The sequence below is a fragment of the Lutjanus erythropterus genome, chromosome 11, assembly GCF_056507025.1.
Source record: "Lutjanus erythropterus isolate fLutEry1 chromosome 11, fLutEry1.hap2, whole genome shotgun sequence".
Classification (NCBI taxonomy): domain Eukaryota; kingdom Metazoa; phylum Chordata; class Actinopteri; order Lutjaniformes; family Lutjanidae; genus Lutjanus; species Lutjanus erythropterus.
This window is the reverse complement of record NC_139327.1, coordinates 10748035-10761616: the sequence shown is the minus strand read 5'-3', so window position 1 is coordinate 10761616 and position 13582 is coordinate 10748035. Positions and strand designations below refer to the sequence as shown.

Genomic DNA, 13582 nt, shown 5'->3' with positions numbered 1-13582 from the left:
TGCTCACGCTCCACTGTGTTCACAGCCACTCTGAAGTCTAATGTATTATGGATTGTCACAAAGCTCGTCTGGGCAGGAGGAAACAATGTGTTCCCTGGTAGAACCTGCCGGAGGAGCTCTGAGAACAGAGTCCTACCTCACAGGTTACACACAATCAAGGTCAGATTGACATGATCTGTTTCAGATCAATGGACATACACATACCATGATATTACATTATTTTATTTTATTACTTTTATTTTATTTTATGTAAGGACAGCTAGTGACTGATATATATATATATATATATATATATATTTTTTTTTTTTTTTTTTTTTTGCAATTTGTATAATTCAAGCATTCATTGCCAAAGACACAAGATCAAGGCTGCTACCTGTTTTAGTTTATTTATTTATTAAAGAAGAAAAGCTGAAGTGCTTTAAGTCAAAAGTTGTGTTGCAAATTTTGTGCAGAATCCTTAACCAAGTTGAAAACACTAATGCTAGCAATCCAATAATCAATTACTCATTATAATTAATAAGATACAAAATGTTTATATATATTCTTATACGTGTTTTTTTTTTTTTTTTTTTTTTTCATTTTCATTTATTCTCCTTTTTTCCACTTTCTTTCATTTTAAGTTGAAGTTTAAGTTTCCTTGCTCAACAAATGACTCTGACTTTACCAGACAAAACAATGTCAAATGAGGCACAAGTACTGCCATTTCTGTGTTATCACTAATTAATTTTTAATCAGTTAAATTCTTAACAGCAATGAATCGATTTCTTATTAATTATTAATATCTCTAGTCAAAAGAATATGTATATAATGTATATTTTATATAGGTGAAAAATGCTGATTTATCATTAATTAGTAACAGACATTTTTCTTAAGTTGTACTTCCTGTTTTTTTAAATAATAAATATGCAGCTACTTCTTCAAGTACAGTGTGCACTATACTTAATACAGCAGCGTAATTAATCATATGATTGTGAGTGTGTGTGTGTGTGTGTGTGTGTGTGTGTGTGTGTGTGTGTGTGTGTGTGTGTGTGTGTGTGTGTCTATGTGAGGCTAATGTATACAGGCAAGTGAATATTAAAGTTGTGGTCGGCCATGCGTTGAGCCAGAGAGTGATGTTCCCGTCAGCACAGGCCTGATGACTATCTGCTCAACTCTGAGGTCATGATGCATTCAAGTGTGCTCGAGTCTCTCTCATCATTACTGTCTCAGTGTCCTTGTGGTGTCTCTGTTCCCTTCTGTCTCCAGCTGTCCATTTTATAATCTGCCGTCTCTGACTGATCACAGTGTTGTTTGGTTTGATAAGAATCACAAATCCAACGTCTCTGTTCTTTGTGTTGCATGCACGGTTAGGTATTATTTGACATTTTCTGGTATTTATACAGGAACTTTCAAAACATTTGTTGCAATACTTGACTTTGAGAAACATAAACTATTTTTTTTCTCAGGCATTTAATCAGAAGCCAAACTTGTCAGGCACAGCAGTGTTTAATGTTGTCTTAACACAATCCCCAGTTTGTGCCGCTCATGGATTACCATGATATTTCAGAGTTATATAATAACCACTACGGCTGCTCTCAAAGTATCTCTAGAAGTCTCAAAGAGTCTTTTAATCATCCAGATGATAAAAAATATTCATCTTTTATCATCATATTAATCTTCTTCAGCATATAAAAGATTTTTCATCTGTTTGTCATGTTGCAAATGTTTTTTCTGTTTGCTTAGTGGGGAATGACATGTCCTGGCTCTTTTTATAAAATATAAGAAAAGTGTTAAAGGGCTAGTTCAGATTTTTTTTTGAGGTGTCACTTGCTGTCATTATATAAGCCAGATATCGCTCTCTGCAAAGCAACCAGACTCCACTGGCAAAACCAGCAACTTTACCCTGCAGAAAACATGAGTGGCTGGTCTGCTACTGCCTCGACCTGTTAGTGTTCTAAAACACCAAAGTCACACAATAACACAGACAGACTAACCCACTGAGGCAGCGGTGGACTAGTAACTTCTCTGTTGTGTGAGGTAAAATTACTGTTTTTGCTAAAGGAGTTTGCTTTGGAGAGAGCAACATTTTCCTTCATATTATGGCAGTTTCCCATCAGTAAAGGCTGTCTGACAGCAAGGTAATATGGTGAAAATATTCTAAATATAGTGTATGCTTGTTTTTTTTAGGTATCTAAAACACATGTTGCTGTTGACCCTGTTCACAGCTTACATTGCTTCTCCAAACTGGGGCATGTGACCACCATCTACTGTAGGTAATACACTATGGATAAGGGCCTCACACAACCACACGTCAAAAAAAGTTGTTGTGAATGTTTCTGATTCAAAATAATATGAAAATATTTGATCAAAGAAGAATATGTAACTGTCTTTTGGTACTTGACATTTAATTTTAGTCAGTTTCAAATATTTTACCCACAGAGCAATAATAAATGAATCATACTCGATGATGACGCGTGAGATGTGTGACGTGGTTTGTAACTTTCAGGAGGGGTGTTGAAGTGTTTGGCTGTGGTTTGTGTTCAAATTTGGGAAGAGCATCATGAGTATATGAGGAAGGCTTTCAGCTGAGACACATTTCCACACTCGAGCGCTCGCGGCTAAGAGGTAGAATGAAAAGGCCCGGGGTGGAACTAGTGAGGAGGTGTTTACTGAGAGACGGGTCTCTTGAGCCTCTGGAAATGTCCTCCATAATGGAGCTGCCACTCCTCATTTTGGTGGAGTTTCACCTTCACACATTTTTGTTTCTGCAGCACAGTCACATTTGTCATCATGTCAGTGCAATACACAGAGCTCCATGAAATGTACATTTAATTCATCATTTCATGCATTAAAAAATATACACTTTTCAATTTTGATGGATTAAAGCAAAGCTATTTTTTCTTAAAGTTTTATTTTACTTGTTCTCTTTTGGCTTATCTACACCTTGATGTGGTGCAGCGTCTTCAGATATATTCATCATACTGAAACAACAACAGGGTTCAGGTTCAGTAGCTGGTGGGTAGAAGATGTTGCAGCCCTCAGACCATCCCATTCCTCACTTATGTACAAAAAAACATTCTGCTTGTTCCAGGAATACTTTTATGTTTAGTGCTGCAGTATAAACTGATCTCTGCCGCCTTCTAATTCAATCAGCCTGTGTTGCTGCACAGTCGCAGCGCTTTTGAATTTTGTTCTGTTGCTGCGATAGAAGCTTTTCACTGGCAGGAAGTCAGATGGAGTAGTGTGAGGTTAACTTCTTGTGTTTGTCGGCATCAGCAGAGTGTAAAGGCCACTGAGGCTGCTGATCAGTTACCACATTTGGTACTCTGACATTTGGCAGGAGTGACATCACCAACAGATACTTTCGTTTCCCATGACCCTATCAAATCAAATGTCACATTTCTATCAGTTGTTGGTGAGATACTTCACTCCTTTGTACCACCAGACTTATTGTTGTATCTAATCTAAAGTCATGGCCACAGTATGAGTAGAACAATAATAGAAACTTAGAAACTTTTGCACTTTGTCAAGCGTACATTTATATCTCAGAGAGCATTTTTCTGTGGTTAAGATGTTTAAAAAAACACTATGGTCACCAGTGAAAAGACAGAATAGGTTCAGGGGTGAAAGTTTTTTCCACAGGCTATATGAGGATGTTGAGTGAACGTTCACATCAGCATTGTGGTTGCCCTCAAAGAACAGGCTGCAAATCTAAGACACAGCCTATATAAATGAATGATCAGAATGTAAAAACTGAAAATATTTGCTTAAAAATTAAATGATGGCATTTTGCTAGGCTGCTACTACCACTTGGTTGGGGCGCTACTGCAGGAAACGACTGCATGATACTGAGACGGTATCTAGTATACGGACATATAGTGGATGCCTTCAGTGCCAGAATAAAAAAAAAATCAGGATACATTCTGGCACAATTGTTTAGTTTATGAACACTGTACTTCTGTAACGCAGTATACATTTATATTGCATTAATTATATTCTTTGGAAGCTCACTTGGGCCACATAAAGTCAGTGTGCTGGATTTGGCCCACGGACCTTAACTTTGACATGTTCTCTAATGTGCAAATAATAGCCTATCATCACTGTGGAGCTGAACTAAGAAACTACATCCACATTTCTTGGTTGAAAGGCAGGAAAAAAAAGTTATGCGGGATTTGATCCCCAGTGTCCTGGATGAAAGTCCTGTGTTTACCTTCTTTCTGAAAAAGACTTCTTTGTCGCTCTTTATACTATGTCCTGGTGCATATGTCTTTGGGGTAATTGAAGGTGTGACCACTACACCTGAGTACTTGTGCATGTGCGTTAGACTACGGAAGTAAGCACAGTTTCTTATTTTGACTTGTTGCTCTCTTGCAGGACAATAGTGCCATGGAAAGTCTTCCGACAGTGCCTTCACGAAGTGCATCCCATCAGCTCAGGCCTGGAGGCCATGGCCCTCAAATCCACCATCGACCTCACCTGCAATGACTACATTTCTGTGTTTGAGTTCGACATCTTCACACGCCTCTTCCAGGTTGGTCAAAGTAAAATTTCAAACCTTAAATCACGTGATTTTGACACACATGACAGATAGTGTTTTACTTTTGGTTCATGCTGTCTTCAGACACAGCAGGTTGTGGCATTTTCATGCAGTGCCTCTAGTTTGTTGTGTTCTTTTTGCACACATCCTCTTTGTATGACATTTTTCATTCAGAAAACCGTCTTCAGGATGTGACCGGCTGTGGATTGCGTTTTTCAGTGTTCTGTTGTTGTGAGATAAAAAGTCAGATGTATGCTGTCAAATCAGCGCTAGAAATGACACCCTTCAACATAATGATAGGCATGGCATTTTATTTGTTATGTGTCATGAAAATGGGGGAAGCTCTTTCATAACAGGGTCATATTTTCTGAGAACTCAGAGGGCAAACCCAAAACAGGAAAACAGAAAACATGTCATTACATGTGTTAACAAGCAATGCACTAACTTGGCAGCTCAAACTGTCAAAGGTCATGTCAGTGATGATTTATCATCACCTCCTTAAATGAAGAAGACTTATCAGATTGCATCAATGCATTATATTAAATGCATTTTCTGAACTATTTATCTGTATTTGTAAACCTTATTATTGTACTTCTCTGACATGAGAATTTAATCACATCACAACATGCAACACAATAGTTTCCATAAACTGAATATACCCATTGCTCAAATACACAAGCTCAATCATAACTTAAAGAGAAAAAGCAGCTAGTCTTGCATAATGCTGGACCCATCAACTTAAAATTGTTTGTGCACATGTATGACTATGCTCAAGGCCTTCTTGTGGTTGCAGTGATTAACACCTTGAAAAACCTATATAAAACCTATATATAACTTATGTCAACATATGAGAGGAAACGTTTCCGGACTTGAGCAAAGTAATCAGATGTCTTAGTCGAGCCTCAGAATGCGATGTGCCGTAATATTTTCCACCCATTTAGATAGTAATGATGCCTTGGCAGATTTCCAGTGAACCAGCACCGACCTCTGTGCCAGTATCAGTCTGTGCACCTGAGTTCAAACTCTCTAGGAGGCACAGACAGCAATACAGCTTGTCCTGAATCTGCTTCTTAATAAATAATACAAAATGTTTCACAAATGGCACGGCTGAATGAAACCAGAGCAGGACAGCTCTAAATGTGATAACAACAGGAGCAGATCATATCTGATTCTGGAATAGTCTCTGTATTAGCGTAAACTGAAATAAAACAATTCAAATGCACATTGATTTTGAATGGATTGAAAGTGCACATTCTACCACTTTGTCTTTAACTGAAATAGTCTTTAGCCTTTTTCTTAAGGTGATTCAGAGGTGGAGACACTTTCTTGAACTGAACTGACTAATGTTCTGTAGAAACAGCAGCAAAAACAGGATCAGACCAATTATTGAAGTTTGATCCAGTAAATTAACAGCAAAAGAAAAGTAGAAAATATTTGTTCAGTTTGATGTTTTAGGTTCTATTTCTGTGCTTGTTTGAGCGTTTTGGACGTGTGTGGCTTCAGATCCCTCCTGTTGACAGATTACTGGCCATGTGGCTTCAAGATGGTGTGTGGGCGGTGAGGCCTTAAAGCCATGTTTTACTTTGGCTGAACCTTTGTACTGTGCATGCTTACTCTGAACATGAGAAATGAGACTGTGAATAGTTGATGAATGATTTTGTCAGGATCAGTGTCACGTTAGCTGTGTGTTGTTTTTTATCAGCTTATCGAGCCAAAAAAAATACTTAATCTTCTGATTCATCTGTGACTTTTCATGAGCTCATGGGTGGTCATTCTGCTTAACCATGCAAAACGGTTTACTAAAGCAAATCTAGTCGTGGGCAGGAGTTGCCATTGACTGACTGAGCCCTGGGAAGCCACTTCCAGGTTGGCGTAACCTGTGTGTCAGTGGAGGCGGTCCCCTGTGGTCAACCTCATGCCCCTGGCCAGGGTGATTCACTGCTTGGGTATCAGAGGGTGGGATCAGGGGGCCACATGAAGGTGAGAATGACTGGGTGAACAAAGGAGGAAAACGGGCCAAACTTGGTCACAAATCATGTTGAATCTGGATCAGGTCTTACACTGTAAATCTCCAGAGTTGTGCTTTTTTCACAATAGGGATGTCAAGATACCAGAAATTTAGGAGCCAATGTCAATTCCAGCGAAATTCCATAAATCTCAGTTCCCAATTTGATACCACGGTAAAAAGAACATAAGCGATAATACAATTCAGGCAGTTACTTTTCTTTGCCACCTGAAACAAAAAGTCCTCTGAGCTTGTAGAAGGGAATATTTACTAAGCCCGAGGCAAATCAGTGTCAGCCGAGCATGTTGCCATGTCAGGAAAGTAATGGAGTGCAAAAGTTATTTCTGCTGCTGAACTTTGAATAAAAGTTGGACTCAGAGTGCAGCAGTAGTTTGAATTTCCTGGTGACCATCAGACCAGAAATATTTATTTGAATTGCTCATTTTGATGCCAGATGACTAAATGGTAAGAAGACAGGATGGTAGCCCACTACCACGGGAAAGCTGAGAACTAGAACCGACCCGTTACATGCGATTATCTCTAAGTTCAATCTGCACCCGCCCATAACAGTGCACACATACACAGTCACTCACTTGTGCTCTGGACTGGCACAGTTCCTGTGGTCCTGCAGCTGCAGCTGTCGACGTGACAATGAGCCTCGCTTCTGCCGCCAGCCAAAGATACCAAATTGCCGTAAGCCTTATGGCTATTGATGATGTGTTGTCCACAATTTGGTATCTTCCACTGGCTATTTTTGCCTCTGTGTCACCAGTTCTAACTGGCAGACAGCCCACATCACTGTAAGGTCAAACAGTGACATCCCTCTGTTTGACCAGTGTGAAAATGTACAAAATGACTAAACCCATGTAACACGACTGTGTGATCAGATCACGAGCAGAGTAGTTGTGTTTTTCTTTTCCGTTTGGCCGTCTCCTGCCTCACTGGGCCGGGCCTCTGTCAAGTGTGCTGCTCAAATCAACAAACTCACAGAGTGGTTAGGGCTTGCTCCATTGCCATTTCAGCCCGAAGGCCAGTCATTCCAGTATGCATGAGGGTTTTTTTCTTCTGACCAACCAGCTACGCAGTGAGGGCAGCAGATCATTGTCCCTGGTGAGCTCCAGCTAACAGGCAGGCCGCAGGATGGAGGTGAATGTTGTGGCACTTGGCACCATGTGGAGCCAACTGGCAGACCCACTGAAGCCCTCCCAACACAATGCCCCACAGCTTTATGCTCTTACTGCAGGGATCTGATGTAAACAGCTCACTGTATCTGTCAATGTAAGATTTTCCAGAGGATGTGTGGATTTGTGCAGAATTTCTGGATTCAGAAGAAAAGTAGCAAAGCGTGATTGTTATACAGGAAAAAACTGCCACACATTTTGAGCTGGCCAGTCATTTAATCTAATTTTGCATCTGCATCTTTTAATGAAAAGATGCATATGTTTGGTTTTCTCTTGACTTTATTCATTTCAGTCTGTTGTCAAGGTCTTCCGTAATGCTATTTTTACAGCACATCATTTATTAAGTCTTTCCTTCTGAGCAGTCGAGTAAACAGGCTCCAAACCTCAGCAGAAACGTTAGCAATGCTAGTTCTCTTCCACATCAAGTGCTCTGGCATCTGTGTAACTCTGTGCTGCACAAAACCTCAAACCAGTTGTAAACAAAGCCAAACACAACCGGCTGCAGATCACACGCTGCTTCCCAAACTCCTGGTTGTCGAGCTGGCGGGATATCAGAAAGCTCGGCCTCTGCATTCTCTTGTTGTTTGCTAATTTAACAGAAGCCAGAGAATTCAGATTCAGCCAAGTCAACAGGCTGTTTATCACGTAGTTGTGTTAGAAAGACTGACTCAACGTGACTTTATGCTGAAAATATGAAAAAATGAGCACACAATTCATGAGAATCTCTTATTTGGGTGGTCTGTTTCAGCCATGGGGATCGATTCTGAGAAACTGGAACTTCCTGGCAGTGACGCACCCTGGCTACATGGCCTTCCTCACTTATGATGAAGTCAAGGCCCGACTGCACAAGTACATCAATAAGCCTGGCAGGTAAGGAAACTGTGTGTCATTTAAGCATCTAAAAATGTAGTTTTATATCTTAAGTATTTCTCTATAACCGGAGTTCCTTCTTCAGCTCAAGACCCTAAAGGTCCATCATGAATTGCCATGACATCTATAAACTGAAGAACACAACAAACCATGAATTTAAATTCTATTTAGAAGTATTAATTTCATTCTAAAGGGAGATCACAGCAATAACGAAAATCAAAAATGCATGTTTTTCTCCTGGCCTATAGCGGTTTTTGATGTGAGTTGCAGAATTTTGGAGATATCGGCCATAGAGATGTCTGCTTTCTCTCCAGTGTAATGGGACTAAATGGCACTCGGCTTGTGGTCCTCAAAAAAAAATTCAAAACTAGTGTCTCTTTCTAAAAATCATGATGAGGTTACTTAAGACAATCCACAGACCTTGTGGTGAGCAGTTTTATGTAGGAACCATTTTCTTAACAGTAGAAAAGAAAGTATTTCTGGTAGATTCTACTGTGATAAGAAAGTAGATTATGGATAATATCCCCAAAACTCTGCAACTCACACAAAAAAAATCAGATGGATAGACTACAGGCAGGGGAATAGTAGGTATTTTTGACTTTGAGGTGAACTGTCCCTTTAAGTTTCTCACCACCTCATAACAAATAAGTCCACTAGGACTTTCAGCTAATGAGTATTTTCATTATCAATTAACCTGCCAATTATTTTCTCAATTTGCTGATTAGTTGTTTGGTGTATAAAATGTCAGAAAATGGTGAAAATGTCTTACAAAGCTGAAGGTGGCGTCCTCAGATGTCTTGTTTTGTCCACAACACAAAGATATTCAGTTTACTGTCAGAGAGAAATAAAGAAACCAGAAAATATTCACATTTGAGGGTCTGAAATCTGAGAATCTCTCACCATTTGAGAAAATTCTGTTTGAATTTTACTCTGCCAAATGGCAACACATTTTGAGGCCCAAGTTTTTATGAAACACTGCTTTAATACATTACATATTCATGACCAAAAAGCAAAGGTTAAGGTTATAAATTATCATTTTATTAAAAGTATAGGAAATTTGATTCATAATGGTGTTTTCTCCATATCTACAGTATTTGTTGGTAGGCATGTGATGTGCTGTGAAAAGCACTAGAAAACCTCAAGTAACAGTTGATGCTGGCATTTCTCACAGTGCCAGGATGGTATGGGCGTTATAAGTAGATGCAAACAGGATCAAGAGGACTGTGAAAACAAAGCCATGTGTGTAGGTTGCTATGGAAACTCACAAACGTGGCACACAGTGTAATGGTAACAGAACTATAAAATCTATGTTCCATCACGATGAGGCTAAAACATGACAGAGCAGCTTTACCAAGTTCAACCGAACAAGAAAGCAAATGGAATCTTTATTGATGCTGATAACTGATCAATCATTGACACGTCATACTGTGATTGGACAGCTATGTGGAGGTGAGTAAGTAAGCAGCATTCGAACTCCCTTGTCAAACTCTTTATGCAACAGTTTCTGTCACTGTTGATGGGAACAACTGAGTGCTTTTATACCTTCAGTTTTCAAAACCAAAAAAAGAGCTAATCTGCTTCATCAGAATGTGTTGGTGTGGTTTGATAAGATTTGAATGACAGTGGTGTCTTACTGGAAACGTATGCAAACAACCCACAACTGTCACCAGAATCTGCTTTGATTCTCACATTGATAAATTTTCATTGGTGCACGGAAAAGTGTGACATCGCCTCTTTCCAAGTCAGTCGTGAGAGAAATATCTCATGAACCAAAACTGATCTACCTTCAGCAGATAATGGTGTGCTTGTGCAGGATCAGTGACAGCATGGACAGAGTGTCTGGGTCTGAAAATGAAGCCAGTGTGGAAGTGCCTTGAATCTACATTCTTTCTAATGGCCAGTAGGGGGTGACTCCACTGGTTGCAAAAAAAGCGTGAATGTAATTTTTATGGCAAAATTATCTCGCTTCACACTTGATTTATAACCTCAGTAAACAGTTTCCAAGTGAGTTTATGGCCTTAATCATTAGTTTGAGGTATTCTTCAATATAGCAAGATGTTCATTTTGAAAGTTATGATCCCATTTAGACTAAAATAGACCCTAAAACGGCATGTGCTTTAGGGTGGATCAATATTCTGTTGCTGAATTACCTATTTTTTGTGTTTTCAGAAACATAATTTAGTGTACTCTGTAGCTGTAATATAAGAAAGATTGCAACCAGGCATGCCGCCATTGTGTTTCCAGTATCCAGCAGAGTCTAAACCCAGGCCAAACAGCAGTGCTGATCAAAGACGGATCAAGAGTCTGTTACTAAATTGCCCATTTCTCGCTCAGAATGTTTACAAAAACATGTTTTAGTGACTGTTTTGCAGTAACACGAGAATGATCACGGCCAGGCAGGCAGCCATCATTTGTTGCTGAACAGATGAGCCGAAACCGAGCACTGCCCAACTCGCAGTACATCAGCCATTGCTCTGTTTGCAAAATACCAAGATGGCATCCTCCATAATACCAAACACAAGGCTTCAAAACGGTAGTCCACACCCCAGTGGCTCCGTCCACTAATTTAACTGTCTATGTGTAGGATTTTATGACTTATAATAAGAAGCTGATTGATAAAAAATGTTTTCAAAGACTTTGGACCTTCGTCTGCCTCTCTGACCAGTCAGCAAGTCAGGATTTGCGTATCCTTGACTCACCTGAACCCCTCCCGCCGGTCACCCACAGCTTCCCCGTTGTTTATCTGTGTTCCCAATACACAGCCGAGTCTGAAAGTCAACGCGTTGTTTCAGGATCCAATTTTCATGGATATAACCATTGATCTCCCCGGCCTGCACATATGCTCATGAATATTTAAGACACTGGTCGCCGTAACAAACAGCCTCAGAGCTCAGGCTCAGAGGCAACGGATATCAGTCACAAGTAACGAATGTTTATGAATTTTCATTTGGGATTATATGTGTCATAAACAGGTCATGCTTTGCTGTCACACCCCTCAGCCTCGGTGTGAACAAGCTTCCCAGAGCTCCTTATTACTGTCATATATATTCATAAAACATGTCATATCTTTGTTTCAAAGCTTATGATAGCAGTGCATAGCAAGGAAATCTAGCAGACTTGGATCAGTTCAATCAGCAGTAGAATTATTAAAGAAACGAGAAAGTAGTGTGTCAGACCCTTAGGCAGATAAAGTTTTAAACTAGAAGGGCACCCTTGGTAGAACTCTGCCAAGGCCAACAGTCCACTGATCGATGATCTATGATCAAATCTCCAAGCACAAACTTCACGGTCAATATTATTTCTTGTTCTTGAGAAGTGTGAAGTTTGAACATGTTTCTTTAAATATCTCTGGTGAGTCCATTGCAGACTTTTCACATTTGGATGTGAGTAACTGCTTGATTCCACCGGGCAGAGCTGGAAGGCGGTAGACGCAGCTGCTGGAGCTGATCACGACTGTTCTACGCAATGCTTGCGTTTGCACCAGAAGCGCCTCGACGCATCTCAGGCTCTCCGATCTGTTCCACAGAGAATATGCAGCGAGTCTATTTTTGATGGCAATCGCCTCAAACTGCACAGAGCAGATTGAGCTGGGCAAGAAGTCAGACATAGGAACGGCACAGAGAATCTGTTCAATTTTCAAAATAAAACTCCCTGTGCAGACTCTAGATCAGGGTTTGTCGACCTTTTGTAACTTAAAGCCTACTTCTGATGTTAAAAAACTGTCTGAGTACCACCTTCCAAAAAATGGTCCATTTTGTTTTACTGCATCCAAAGGAACATTAGCTAGCTTAACATGTTTCTCTCCAGATGGTCATTATAATTATGCAATTAAATTTGTATTTATTCATGTGAGTTCATGAGCACATTTGGATAGAAATATGACTAGTTTTATAAATTACCCAAAAAATATTAGTAATTTTAACCTTTTGGCAGTACCACGGCACCCAGAGCCCACTAGATGATAAAAGCATAAAAAAAACTATGTTTAGCTACACACCCTATGTATCCATGGTAGAAGCACAAAAATGTATGTAAAATTACCCAATCAACAAAACCTGAGCAAGTTATCAAAATCAGGAGGGTAAAACGTTCCACTTCTGACGCGCCTTCTCTTCAATATAATGGGACGCGAGTGTGCTAGTGTTGTGGTGCGGAAAGCACCAAAAAATACATGCAAAATATGTAACAGCAATGTCCCTGTAGAAATCATGACCTATTTGCTCAAAATAATCCAGTAAAATCTTGCAGAAATGCTTCTTTTCCACCTGAAAGAAAGTAGTCCCTATGTGAAACTGCTCACACCAAGGTCTGTGAATTATCTTGAGTAACGAGGTAATGATTTTTGGAAAAAGACATTGGTTTTTGAATTTTTTTTTTTTTTTTTTTTTTTTGGTGCTTTGTGCACCAGAAGCTGAGTACAATTTAGTCCCATCATGTTGGGGAGATGGCAGACATCTGTACAGCAGATTTCTCCAAAACTCAGCAACTCACATCAAAAAAATCTAGACATAGATGAACAGCACTACAAGCCAGGAAAAAAAATGTGTGTTTTTGATTTTGGGGTGAATTTTCTATTTGAGATGTATGGAAATCCACTAAATGCCCCATCTTATAATGTTAACAAAGATGAAAAATAATATAAGGTAATTTGTGTACCCGCCCCATGATTCGGATCCGCTTCAAAATTTAATGGTTTCTTCCTTGGCCCATGCTACACACTTCCACTGAGTTTTATGAAAATCAGGCCTGTAGTTTTTCTGTAATCCTTCTGACAAATAAACAGCGCTGAAAACATAACCTCCTCGGCGGAGATAATAAGTGATTTCAGAGCAGAGTTTATTTACCTTTATGGCAAAGAAAATTCTTAACAATATAGATTAAATGCTCATAGTATCAGACTGATTGCACTGTAATAGAAAGAATGCAAGAGGAAGCAGTCTGAAAACAGCATGCACTCTCCTGCTGGGAAATTCAAAACTAATTTGCATCACTGCATCCTCATGGAAAATA

At 39.6% G+C, this 13582-nt stretch overlaps 1 protein-coding gene across 2 annotated transcripts in view; it reads left to right on the top strand.

Moving 5' to 3' along the window:
• cblb (Cbl proto-oncogene B, E3 ubiquitin protein ligase) overlaps nt 1-13582 on the top strand; it is a 95230-nt gene that overhangs the window by 42042 nt on the left and 39606 nt on the right. For both annotated transcript variants that reach the window (XM_084730761.1, XM_084730760.1), the window contains exons 5-6: nt 4354-4510; nt 8451-8572. In XM_084730761.1, the coding sequence (XP_084586887.1) occupies nt 4354-4510; nt 8451-8572 (279 nt within the window). The remainder of the gene's footprint in view (nt 1-4353; nt 4511-8450; nt 8573-13582) is intronic.